General features: G+C 36.6%; 1 protein-coding gene across 5 annotated transcripts in view; it reads left to right on the forward strand.

Moving 5' to 3' along the window:
- LOC122522314 (dystroglycan) overlaps positions 1-13,371 on the forward strand; it is a 64,344-nt gene extending 50,973 nt beyond the window's left edge. For 4 of the 5 annotated variants that reach the window (XM_043643308.1, XM_043643306.1, XM_043643307.1 and 1 more), the window contains 14 exons: positions 2,414-2,776; positions 3,042-3,251; positions 4,189-4,317; positions 4,415-4,543; positions 4,623-5,000; positions 5,087-5,167; positions 5,617-6,069; positions 6,350-6,891; positions 6,956-7,151; positions 7,227-7,388; positions 7,484-7,723; positions 8,235-8,424; positions 8,523-9,203; positions 9,293-13,371. In XM_043643308.1, coding sequence (XP_043499243.1) covers positions 2,465-2,776; positions 3,042-3,251; positions 4,189-4,317; positions 4,415-4,543; positions 4,623-5,000; positions 5,087-5,167; positions 5,617-6,069; positions 6,350-6,891; positions 6,956-7,151; positions 7,227-7,388; positions 7,484-7,723; positions 8,235-8,424; positions 8,523-9,203; positions 9,293-9,516 — 3,927 coding nt within the window. In that variant the 5' untranslated portion in view covers positions 2,414-2,464 and the 3' untranslated portion in view covers positions 9,517-13,371. The remainder of the gene's footprint in view (positions 1-2,413; positions 2,777-3,041; positions 3,252-4,188; positions 4,318-4,414; positions 4,544-4,622; positions 5,001-5,086; positions 5,168-5,616; positions 6,070-6,349; positions 6,892-6,955; positions 7,152-7,226; positions 7,389-7,483; positions 7,724-8,234; positions 8,425-8,522; positions 9,204-9,292) is intronic. The other variant, XM_043643309.1, reaches the window with a different exon arrangement.
- The last annotated feature ends 38 nt before the right edge of the window (positions 13,372-13,409 follow it).

The raw sequence follows: 13,409 nt of genomic DNA on the forward strand, positions 1-13,409 counted from the left end.
AAACATTGAAAGATAAAAGACGTATGATATCTAGAAAATGAATAAACCCTCTAAAAATGGGCACATTACTTAATTAAAATACGGAAAACTCTTGATTTCGCACTTTAGCGGATCACCCTAGTTAATCTGTACATTAGCTAGATAATTTGCAGAATAAAACTGATTTCTGCACTTTAGCGATAACACGTATACTGCAATAAGAATGTATACGTCTACGTTGAAAAGTACGAGTCTCTTCGTTGAAAAATCATCGGCAACGTCGGAACTGATTTAATGGGGTTTTCATCTCCCGTTTCTTCATGTGGGAGGTATCATGCAAATTGTTAGCTCAAATCCTATCGAGACATCGACTTTTTCCTCGTCTTCTTTTTTTTGTTTAATTAATCGCTATCAGAAAATCAATTCCTTTGCAAATATCGCAAACGCGTTCCAATGATTTAGAGAAAACAATAATCAAATATTTTCCGGGTTTTGCATTGTCTTCCTCAAGCCCGTCATAATTGTCTGTCTAAAATTTTCATTTCGATATTCGAGCCTCACTCGAACCACCCTTCAAAATCAGACCTGTCTTTCTATACGTATACTACATAAACGGATATACGCACGATCAAGAGGGAGAGGGAGCGGAGAGGGGATGGGCTGGTGGTGGTGGGGGTTGGGTAAAGAGAAAATCCACAATCATTGGTAAATATCCTAATGTTTGCATTGCACGAAACATTATACATATTAGTTTGCGGTTGCAGATACGGAAAGCAATTTTTGCAATTTCGTTTCTCGCATGCAAAATATTTATAAATCTGACTAACGCGATATGAAATTATTTTTTCTTGAAATGTGCTGCATGTTTGACGTATCTTTCGACTCGCATTAGTTAGCGGGAAACAGTAGAGAAGCTTTTTAGGAAATTTTCGTTGATAATATCGAACGATTTTTCAAAATATTTATATATGTTGCGATCTTATTGTGTGCTCGAATTGTTCGTGATTGGTTTTTCAACGATCGTATATCAAATTCAATTGCGCTTGATCGGTAGCGCGTGCTTACCGATCACCACTCCGATTTACACCAACTTTGACACAGCTTAACGTCGATTATGACGATTGCGAATAGACAAGAGGACAGATAGACAGATAGATAGATAGATAGATAGTCTATTGAAACGTAGGTCAAATATTCTCTGCAGAATAACCGCATGATCTCTAATTCGATAGCTATACCTAATCGTATAAATAAAATAGAATAATATAGCTCAAAGTGAAACTTTTAATTCAAAGCATTACAATTTGAAAGAAATCTTTGATAAAAATAACAAATTATAATCATTTCAAGATAGAAAAGAGAGTAGGTATAGATAATATATGGATCATAAATATTAAGAAAATTTCTGCAAAGTGTTATTGGCATTTAATTGGCATGAAAAATCAGGGATAACCGTATCAAGAATAACATTCTTGATTGTTGCTCTATGAACTCTTGCAAATACGTGTCTCTCTTTATACAGAAATCTTAGATACAAATAGGCGATATAAGAAGCATAGTGCAAGGATAAAATGTTGCTAGTCTTATCGATTATGTTCATAGTATATTATCGATCGTTTAACTCTAGCGAATACTTCCGTTAGGCGCCTTCAAGTCTGATGCTAGGAGACATCCGATTAATTCTATATTCTATTCGTGTAACCTCGCGAAAAGAAGGATCGTCACTAGCAATGTTCGCCACGTGTTGCCTTGATCGTTTTACGAGAAGATCGTGCTATGATGTTAAAATGTTCATTAATAACTCGATTGATGAATGAAAGAAAGATGTTTATTTATTTAAATGCTTAGCAAATTACTGCGTACTATCTTATTTCTACGTATTGCCATTATCCGTATACATTTATCGCAAAGTGACACGATTTTTTATAAAATTTAATTCACCGAATGAACACGTCCAATGATATCATCATCATCTTTGATATTCCATTCGCATAAAGACTCTTACTCATAGGGAAAAATGACACAACGATGTCTGTGTTCGTTCGACGATGCATATGTACAAGTATCTCGTATAACAAAACGATTCTCGCCGACATTCCTAACCGAAAACGTAATGCAATATATATTGCAAAGTTCTACTTTTATAGAGATCTATAAACGAAACGAAATGAAACGAAATCAAACATAATGATACTATATACGAATTTTTATTCTAGATTTATTTCTTCGTTTAATGTAGTAGTTTTTTTCTTCCCGTTGATTCTTATTATTAATTCAATCCCTCGTCTAACTATCAAACTTATGCATAAGAGTAATTAACGCTTATGCATAAGTTTTTGATAAGAATGTGTATTATTTATGAGAGGTTAAGATCTTAAACTAGTACTACTCGATCGTATCAACGTGTACTAATTTAAAAAAATATATTTTACAGAAGCGTAGCAGCATGGTATGATAAAGCGAGCCTGAAGATTCTCCCCTGAAAATGAAGAAGCCTCATATCTTGACGTACCTGGTCATCCTGCCTCTAGTGCTGGGATTTACCTTGCAAGAGGACGACCTTGTCTTCGACGATGTCGGCGAGGAAACAAGCAGTACTCCTTCGATCGAGAGACACATCGAAGATAATAGTAGAAACGCGATAGAACGCGATAAAAAATTGGCAAAAGATACTACAAAGAAACATCATCGGGTCGAGAGATTATGGAATATCCCGGATGTTGTTGTTCCAGTGGGTCACATTTTCAAGTTAAGGATCACGAGACAAGCTTTCGATGGTAGCGTAGATCGTTACGAGGTGAGTGGACTCATATCACCTTACATCATATCTTTCCGTTTCACTTCCTATCTTCCTGGAAAAATGCCAAAGACACTCTTGAACACCGATTCAGGATGCCGCACTCGCGTTTCAACGAGTTAAAAAGTTTACTTATCCAACTATCCAACTCTCACTCTTAAATGATCCACCGTTTGCGATCCAATTTGAGGTCCCCTTTTGTTTACCACGCATACTTGATTCTACTTTAGCAAAGAAATATTCCATCGAATTGTCACGTGTTTAGATACACGAGGCAAATGGACATAGCTTGCCCCGTTGGTTGTACTGGGACGATGCTGCTTCCACTCTTCTTGGTGTTCCATCGAAGAAGGACGTGGGCAATCATCATTTAATCGTCAAAGCTATTGGAAAATACGGCGACAACGCTAAAGACACTTTCATCGTTCAGGTTGTCCCGGAGAAACGCGAGGAAGTCAAGCATAAAGACGGCAAGGTAATAATTGATATTGGTTCTACATATTTTTTTCTGAACGCTTATGTCGTTGTTAAAAAAACAAGAAAAAAAAGTACATTTCGCAAACAGATTTTTCTCTCTCGTTCTTTAGTCTTTTCTGATGTTAACTACGTGTCGACCACTCCACGTGGTTGCTCGAAAACATTTTCTTGGCAACGTTTCAAGCGTTTTACGTCCAGCTCACACAACAGGTACCTATCCGCGAGTTTCTAGGTCAAGTTTTGAAGCCGAACGAAAGATAATGATATGCTTTTAAGGCAAATTCGCCCACGATACTTCTTCTTTTGATCGTTTCAATTAACGCTATCATTAAACTTGGACGGACACTGATGTAAGTGAACTCTACAGCTCGATTACCTTCATTTATGTTAACTATTATGTTTACCAACGCTCCTTTAAAAGAACTGAAGCGCCACTGAAGAACTTGATATGTTATTTGTACTGTTCAATTTATTATCTTGCCCTATAGAAATTATGCCAGAAACGATGAAATTATGAAATAAAAATAAACTGATGACAAGTAGTAAAGGCAATTATTTGATAGGAAAACGATGTAAAATGCAAGGTCGTTTTAACAAATTTACAAGTGTTGTTTGTTAATTTATCGCTATCTAGCTAGCGATACACATGCTCGCACAATTCTATGGGATATCGAATGTCAATATTATCGTACTAAAATGTATATTCCGTCGTTGCAATGCAACGATGAGATATTGCTACATTTAAATCTTGTGAAGGAATTAGTTTCGTAGACGGTAACTGATTGATGCCAATTGATATTGTCATGCGTCAGCAACTTACGAGTAGGCTTTCACAAGTGTCCAACGACCCTAATTCTTTAGGTTTCATTTACAAGGGTCGTATAAACGAAAGGCTTACAATGCGAGCATATTAAAACGATTATTTCTTATTTTAGACTCACTGTAAAGAAGGAGAAGACCAGACGTTGCTAACGATTTTGCTGGATGTCAAGTTTGAGAATCTTACACCGTCCGTTAAAATAAATGCGATCGAGAACCTTGCTGGATTTTTGGGACTTCACAACGTTAGTATTCCCCCCTCCCCTACTCCGCGTTGTGATATTCTTATTCATCTATTGTTTTGTAAAGATTGAACGATTTTCTTTTTGTCCGCAATTTTAGAGCGCATTTTCTATGCATCCTCAAAGTGGTAAACTCGAAAACACGAATCCTGATTCTCTGGTTATATTTACCGGGCCTGGGAACGTTAAATATCGTACCGAGAAACATCTAACGACTATTCAATGGCAGGTAAAGTTTAGTTAGTCATAATGATCGTCAAAAGTAAGATCTCGTAAAACGACACAGCGTGTTTCGATTTTTGCTTCAGGTTGGGTGCGACGGTCATTTATGGAGGCATCAGACGGATTTGGTTAAACAATTGCGAGATCAGGCGAAAGATGGGACCCTAGCGGAAGTTCTTCAACTTCCAGTACTATTGTGGCGCGTTAAAACTGACTCGACTTCTCTATCTAGAAACCGTAGAGAAGTCGGATCTGGTGATTTTGACACGGAAGATTACGAAGGGTACGATTACGACGATGATGATTATGGGGAAGACGAGGATGGTGGTGACGATAACGAAGCGATCACGGAATCACCCTTGCAGCCAACTTTGTTTGTGCCAAATGCTAACTCGAGAGGAAACACCGAATGGTTGGAACATCCACATAGACATCATCATGGAGAAGAAACATTAGATTTGGGCGTACGAAACGAATTAGTAGATCTATACTTTTGAACAATGCTAATTATTGATCGATTAAATGTTTCAATGTTCTCGTTTGTTAATAGAACGAAGAAGAGGTTGACGAACGAGAAATCATCCCGTATCTCGATCGAGAATCTAACGCTTCGTTAGGTGTTTCTTCTACCGTAAGTATTTTCCCGAAAAATCAATTTATTTGAAAAGAAAAAAGAAAATAGCTCATTGACAAATGTGTAAAATAAAACATGTGTAAAATGTGTCGCTAGATTAGACCTTTATCGAAAATTCTCATTTCTCGTCTACGCTCATTCGCTGTGCCATTGCTTTCAAGGGATCACCGTGCTTAAAAGTGTTTTTTTTTTACGTCTCTCATAGAAGATAGTCCAAGTGATCGTGTACAGTATTGTCGCACAGTACAGTAGCTAAGCTATATCGATAGACACACTCTGACGATGTAGGTTAATATTATAATTAAAACTCGAGCATATAGCGTATGTCTCTATTTTGCAACGAGATATCTTATTTAAGTATTTTAGCATACACTTTCGCGCTTTCCCTCTAATGTAACTAACAAAGTTTTTCGTGCCTTACGTCGCATCTACTAACGATTTCGCAGACAACAACCACCCAAATTACACCGTCATCAACTACAACAACCACAACCATGCCAACTACGACTACTTCAACTACAACGACTCAAGCTACGGCAATGCCCACGAGTACAACTACTACTCCGAATACTACAACAACAACTACTACTACAACTACTACAACTACAACTAGCATGACCACAAGTACAATAGCAGATACAACAACAACTACCACTTCGAGCACCGTCGTTCCATCAACAGAATCTACCAAGGTGGATATCTTGGAAGAGTCCGGAGAAAATACAGAACGCGTGGATGTGGAATCCGTTACCCTGTTACCCACAATATCTCCCGATATCACTACCACTCTATCATCGATTACTACGCTTCAATTTAGCGCAACAGCTGCTTCAAGCAGCGCTACCGGAAAAGCAGAAACAGAAGTTACCACTGTTCTTGCTAACGTTACGTTCGAAGAGGTAATGCTTCTACGCTTCATGCTTTACATTTGTATGATAGTCCATTTTCAACTCCTATTTCGATTACCGCCTCGTCTGCATCAAATATTCACAAATTTCCTGCTTATTCGCATTACGTCGTCGTCAGGTGTAAAATAGTTTCGAGTTTTCAAAAGAAATGATTTCATTTTTCTTATCGATTATATTATTATTGCTTTATCGAGGAAATTGATCAAGGTTTATCAATTTAGTATACTCTATTATTCTATTACCCTATTACATTTATTCGATTTCTACTTAGCCCACGTATGGAACAACAGTACCTGCAACGCACCAACCAACAACGACTCCGATTGCGTCATCTACTACTGTTAGTAGTACAAGTGTCCCTACAACTATCCCACCCACGCAACCTGTTACGGTATCTTCTACATTTAACACAACATTAGAAATACATGCAACACCAACGACTACGAGTACATCCACTGTTTCTGCTGTTGCTGCGGCTGCTACTACTACTACTACTACTGCTACTTCTACTACTACTAGCGCTACTACCACCACTACGACGCCTCAACCGACTACGATTGTTACGATACCAACAACAACAGAGAATATTCTACTTCCGGTTAACAATTTACCACCCAAAAAGGATAGAAGGTTGAAGAAACTTCGAGTCGTTGCTGGCAAACCATTAAGTTACGTTATACCTGCTGACACCTTCAGTGATACCGAGGATGGAAATACGAGAGATCTCAAATTGGGTCTATATCTGCAAGGTGTACCGATCAAACCTACCAACTGGCTTCAATTCAATCCTCGTACTCAAGAAATCTATGGACTGTAAGTACACGATGACTAGAATTTTATCAGACTCCACATTATTTAAATAATTTCGTTGATACAGACCTCTAGAAAACGACATTTCTACTTGGACATATGAATTGGTGGCCACAGATAGCGGCGGACTAAATATTTCAGACATTTTAGATGTTCACGTTCAACAGCACAGATTTAGTCGCATCGTCAATCATGAATTTAGTATTTATCTGAAAATAGATAAGCGCAATCGTTTTCCAACCGACGTTGATTGGGAATTACAGGTATTAATATGATAGACAATGTTTTCAATTTATACTAAAGTATAAAACGATATAACTGTTAATTTTTTATTTAAGGTAATCAGAAGTTTGGCTGAATTGTACGGCGACGCAGATCCACTATATATAACGGTACGAGCAATCGACATTGATCACGATCAAGCTATTTTCACTTGGATGAACGACACCTTCCCCCGGAGTACGGAGTGTCCCAAAGATCACATAAATGAATTGTTACGCGTATGTATCAGAGATATTTTATAGAAAATATAACGGCAATTCAATTCTTTATTCGCACCTCGAATATTATATTACTATCCTCTCTGTCTTTCCAGATTTTAATCGATAAGGATGGCGACCCTAGTCCCTTATTGAGAGGAGCTTTGGCATCCGAAATAAGAGTTAAGCGTGTCGTTTTCCAAGGAATTGGTCAATGCGAGGATATGAATCAATCAGCGGGAATACCTAAAATTCATACCGAAGAACCCAAAGTAAACTTCCCTCCTGTTCCAAGAAATCAAGTGGATCATGTCAATGCCACCGTAGGACAGTTGCTCGTGTTTAAAGTCCCAGAAGTACGTATATTTCTTTTATCTTTTAATATATGACGTCTGTTCAAAACGTATCGTGAATTTTGAATTCCCGCGGGTTACGTATATTCGATTTTCAATTTTTTTGTGACGTTATGTTGGTATTCACGTCCCTCACTTATGCTGACAAGTTCGGCCACTTTGAATGTTCAGTTAATTTTTGACAGTTATTTTGCTTGGACGTGTTTAAGCTCGTCTTCAATGTTTGCCTATTTTTCGGCTTTTGCACCATGATAATGCCCCTGTTCACACATCGTTGCTTGTGTACGAATTTTTGGCCAAAAACAATACAATAATGATGCCGCAGCCCCCTTTGTCTCCTTCAAAGTAATCCCCATTAGATATTATACACTTGTGCCAACGTTTTTTGCCACAAAAAAATTGAAAATCGAATATATGTAACCCGTGGGAAATAAAAATTCACGATACTTTTTGAACAGACCTCGTATATCTATTTAATATATTTTAATAAAATAAATTTCTTGTACATTTACAGGACACGTTCTTCGATGCAGAGGATGGATCTTCTCGTAATATGAAAATGTCTTTATTAACAATTGACCGTACACCTATTCCAGCCAACGAATGGTTGCAATTCGATGGTAAAAATCAAGAATTTTATGGGGTACCTTTGCAAAATGACGTAGGTCGAAAGGAATATCAATTGGTCGTGACAGATAGAGAAGGTAATTAGAAAGATTAAATCTATATAATAATGAAGGATGAAAGAAATCGAAAATAAAAAATAATTCATTAAACTTGGCTCGATTTTGATTGATTCTAGGTGCTAGTGCTACAGATGGTTTAGTAGTTGTCGTACATCCAGCTCCGCCCATGGCGCATACAGTTGAGTTCTCGATGACTCTGGATATACCGTATGAGTCATTTGCTCATTCAGCAATGCAAAAACGTGATTTTATAGAAAAATTACGCGACTTGTACAACGATCGTGATACTAGTGCTATTTCATTGCACAGCATTTCCAACGGCAGTACCGTTATTACGTGGCACAATAGAACATTACCAACAAATTATTGTGCTCACGAAGAAGTTGGTAGATTACGAGCGGTATTAGTAAAAAGTGACAATGATAGGAGATCGGTGACAGACGAGGTCTTGGACGTGATGGGTGTAAAATTTCCGGTTAAGCAAATAACCGTAATACCAATGGGAATATGTCGCGGTGAATTGACGGGCGTTCATTCTCCGGATGGTAACGTTCCACCCGTCGACGATTCCACTTCTGTCGGAGCATTTCACGATGATTATCTCATCACCTTCGTTCTTCCTGCAATAATAGTAGCAGCTATGCTCATTTTCGCTGGTGTCATCGCTTGCATACTTTACAAACGAAGACGCAGCGGGAAGATGAGCGTTAGCGAACAGGACGACGAGCGACAGAGTTTTCGTAGCAAAGGAATACCCGTAATATTTCAAGACGAGCTTGATGAGAAACCAGATCCAGGTACGTAGTGTTAAGAAATTGTATTTTTTATTTTGTATTTTATATTTTGTTTTTTGATCTGATAACCTATTTGTTTAATCTGTGATCAGGCAACAAGTCGCCCGTTATTCTGAAGGAAGAGAAACCACCCCTTCCACCTCCGGAATATCAAAAAAGCGAAGATGGCGCTGACGTACCAATGTTACCGAAAGAAAATTCCGAAGAGCCTTACCAACCGCCACCGCCGTTCGCGACGAATCGCGATACGAATCGACAAAATCGTCCAAAGCCTACGCCGACGTACAGAAAACCGCCCCCATACGTGCCTCCCTAACAAAATGCAGTGCACTCGCCTACGCGCAAATATATGTTAGCTATGCTCGGAGATGCATCACCGATACACGTGCAAAAGCAAAAGGATTCTTACAAGAAATCTCAGTTTGGCGGAAACGTTGAAAATTACGGGGCTCTAAACGTTTACAGCGATCACTGAACTTGAACTTTCACTTTTCTTGCACGAGGTATCACATAAGAACCTGAAAGATTTCTTCGCGAGAAGTATCTACTTGCACGTTTTTACTTATTACGTTTATACTACGGACAAATGGATTGTCACTATAACTACAAGTTTAAACTCAAACGTTGGCCTTACGTTTAACATGAACTTTAAGAACAAACTTTTATAACCTTCATTAACATATTTCATTGAATCTTCTTTTCTATTTCATTTATCGAAAAAGTATTTTTTAAGGAGTATGGAATACAAATCACACGTTGCCTTTCGTAACGAATTCAAACTGTAGAGAAGGATTCACTGCTCCGATTGAAAGAGTAAATTTAGTTTAGATCATTGTAGAAGCAGCAGCAGCAACAGTGATAGGACGACGACAAGGTATACTTTTATTCGAAATAATGCTCAAGAGACAGCAACGACTTTCGTATTTTAGTAATCAGTACCATTTTTCTAAGCAATAAGCGTATAAGTCTATCGCGTACTTGCGCCTATTAGATCTACGGCTTATTGCCCTAATATACTTTGACAAATCGATCAAGTTTCTTCAAGAAATATTCGATAACTTTAAGGAAACTTTTAATCGTATCTGCAACATATAACACTGCCAGAAAATTACTACAGTCGTTATACTAACGATGTACAGCCGGTGATTTAAAGCGTCAGTTTAGCGAACCGACTTTTTGTTCATTAAATTTAATATCTTTAAGATTTAATCGAACTGGCGCTTAGCGGAATCATCGTTGTTTTGATAAATAAATGTCCCAGATGAAGAAAAACCGATGAGCCCTTGATAAAAAATTTTCAAATATTGGTGGTTCGTGCAATGCCATTGAAAAGTGACAGCAAAATGCTTCCATTGGCGCCGTAGGCCATTCAGATTAAAGACAAAATATAAAAATACAATAATAATAATATTAATAATATATAATAATAATAATAATAATATATATATATATATAAATATAAATATGTATATGTATATTATATCTATTTGCTGTTCGATAGACATTGTCTGTGAGGTATTTAGAGCAAAGATATTTAAATACTGCCAGACAAGCGTCGTAGCAATTACGTTCTTTACGTATAAAATTAAGCATCGGTCCTACTTTTTCTTCTTTTTCACGCACAATTCGTGGCAACGACGTTTTTTGGGAACAAATTGTACGATTATCGCCGGAGATAAGTTTAACTCTGCCTTTTCATTTCGGCAAATTTCTATTACAATCAAATTTCACGAGGTATTTAGATCAACGTTAACGAATGATTTTAACATTGATTTAAATACCAATGCATTCATACACAATAATATACCTTATATAATTTAGATATTACATAGTTACCAAGCCAAAAAATAATTAATATTTAACAAATGGGGAATGAGATTAAATAGTTAGTGCTAAAAGAAAAAGAAAAGAAAAAAAAACAGAAAAAATGAAAAAAAGAGAACGGAGAAAAATCAACAAAGTCGCAAAAAAAAAACGTTATTCGGAACGTGTTCGGAGGCTTGTTGTTCAAGGACAAGTTTGTTTTATAATCATTTTTGTAATATTTTAGCATAACGCTAAACACCAATGCTAATAATTTAACGTGCGGGACGCGATAAACGGGTAAAATGTCTAACGCGTACAGCCGTGTTTCTTCGATACCTCGATACTTTTTCCTGATATTTTTGAAAAGGAAATGTAAGAAACGATTTATAAAAAAAAAAAAAAAAGAAGAATGAAAGAGAGTGGAAAGAACAAAGAAAAAAAACAAAGTATCTGTGCAACCCCGAGATTGAAGGTTTCGTCTTTTATTCGTCTCATCACCGACGGACGAACGGACAAACGAACAGAACCCCTGACGCAACCCTAACGAAATCGCTAATACTGGGTGAAACTCCTATGAAAGTCGTGTGAATGGTAATAACTATTGTATGTAACATAGCAGATGGATGTTTCGTATGCAAGCTAAATTACTTGAATAATATATATATATATATATATATATATTATCTATTAATTCGCGTCTCTGTAAACTCTGAGAGTTGATAATATGACGATCGAGTCCTTTTCATTATCTCTTGTTTATCGCAGAAAAACTTTTTACTAACTTTTTACTACGTGTACGCAGTCAAGATACTAGGCTGATGTATTCGTTCGTTTAAGAAACCTCATACATACACACAAACACACACACAAGTAGTTTATTTTTCTATTTTTTATTTCCTTTCTACTATTCCTTATCTCTTTATTCTATAATAAAAATTAGTTTCGATAGCAGATAAATGATTATCTACCGACGCTTAATTATTGATACATTTTTATGAATTAGGAAATAAGAGAGAGAAGGTGCAGTATGTAAGTATGTATTTTTCTTGTATTTTTATCAGACAATGAAAAACAAAAGAAAAAAGTAAAAATTCTCCTTTAATTCGCTTTAGCGAATTTATCTTTTCGCAAGCTGCGATAAACAAGTTCTTCTCATATCATGCTTTTAATCATATCATCGCTCGTGCGTCTTCTTTAAACTCCACATCGTATTATTGTGAAAATGGAGATTATGTATAATAGTCGTGTACAATATCATCATACGTACATATGTATATGACAAGAGACGATGCGATTTGAAAGCCAGGAGAAATTCGTTTGCAAGGAATTCTATCGAAAATCGAGGCCCATCGCCGAGTCCAAGGACTTCATTTACGGAATACGTGTATATCTTCGAAATATTTTATAATTGTATAAAGGATAAGAGCAAAATGTGAAAAAGCAAATAGACGAAGGAGATATACTAACGTAAAATAAGTATATGACAAAAATTTCATCGTCATTTTCGTATTTGAAATATTCGAGAGGATTAAGAGAGTGTAAAATGATTTATCGATTGGATGCACTAAATTTATGCAAAATTATTATTTGGCAAGACAAGAGAAAAAAATGACAAGTTTATTACACTATCGTATCGTCCATACGAGATTTACACAATTTATATATATATATATATTTAGATATAGAGTTAACGGCAGGTTCAACGATATTTTCATCTCCAAGATAAACGTCATTGCGTCGGTGTATTTTTCGCTAAGCGAAACAAAGAAAAAGATTAATTTGAATTTGAAACATTTGGGAAATAACAAGGAGGGTTAGGTAATCGCGTCAAGAGAGATTTTTTAGTATTTTAGGATGTTTTCGAAATGATTTTAAGCCTACGTGCGTAGTCAAGCACGCTCGTCGAGGATGAATGAATGGAATATTGAAACAATGATATACTCTTACGGAATGTATCTATGGCAAGTACTGCATATTAAACACGTGTAAGGTTACGAGTTAATAAAAAGCCATTTTAGGGTACAACGTGTGCGTCCTTTGTACTTGTCTTAAGTTTTAAGCTTTTTCGTAGAAATGTACGAACGAAAATCCTTTGGGTAAGATGCATTTGAACCTGTAACATCGAGGAAGGGAAACGAAATCGTGACTATAAAAATGATCCTTTTAAAAAAAACAACGTACGAATAGGAAGGAACGAGCGAGAGTCACGCGAAAAAGATCGATCGTTATACTTCCAAAGTCGAGCGGGCTACGTTTAGAGCATAATTACTATATAGACACGACTTGTCTCCTTTTTGTATCATTAAAATGTAAGTTCTCGCGTCGTTTTCATCAAGGTATCCAAATACATTATGTTTTTACGAAATTCGTATTACTCGATAATTTCCCGAACTATATAAGCTA

The sequence above is a fragment of the Polistes fuscatus genome, unplaced genomic scaffold (assembly GCF_010416935.1).
Source record: "Polistes fuscatus isolate 324 unplaced genomic scaffold, CU_Pfus_HIC Scaffold5, whole genome shotgun sequence".
Lineage (NCBI taxonomy): Eukaryota > Metazoa > Arthropoda > Insecta > Hymenoptera > Vespidae > Polistes > Polistes fuscatus.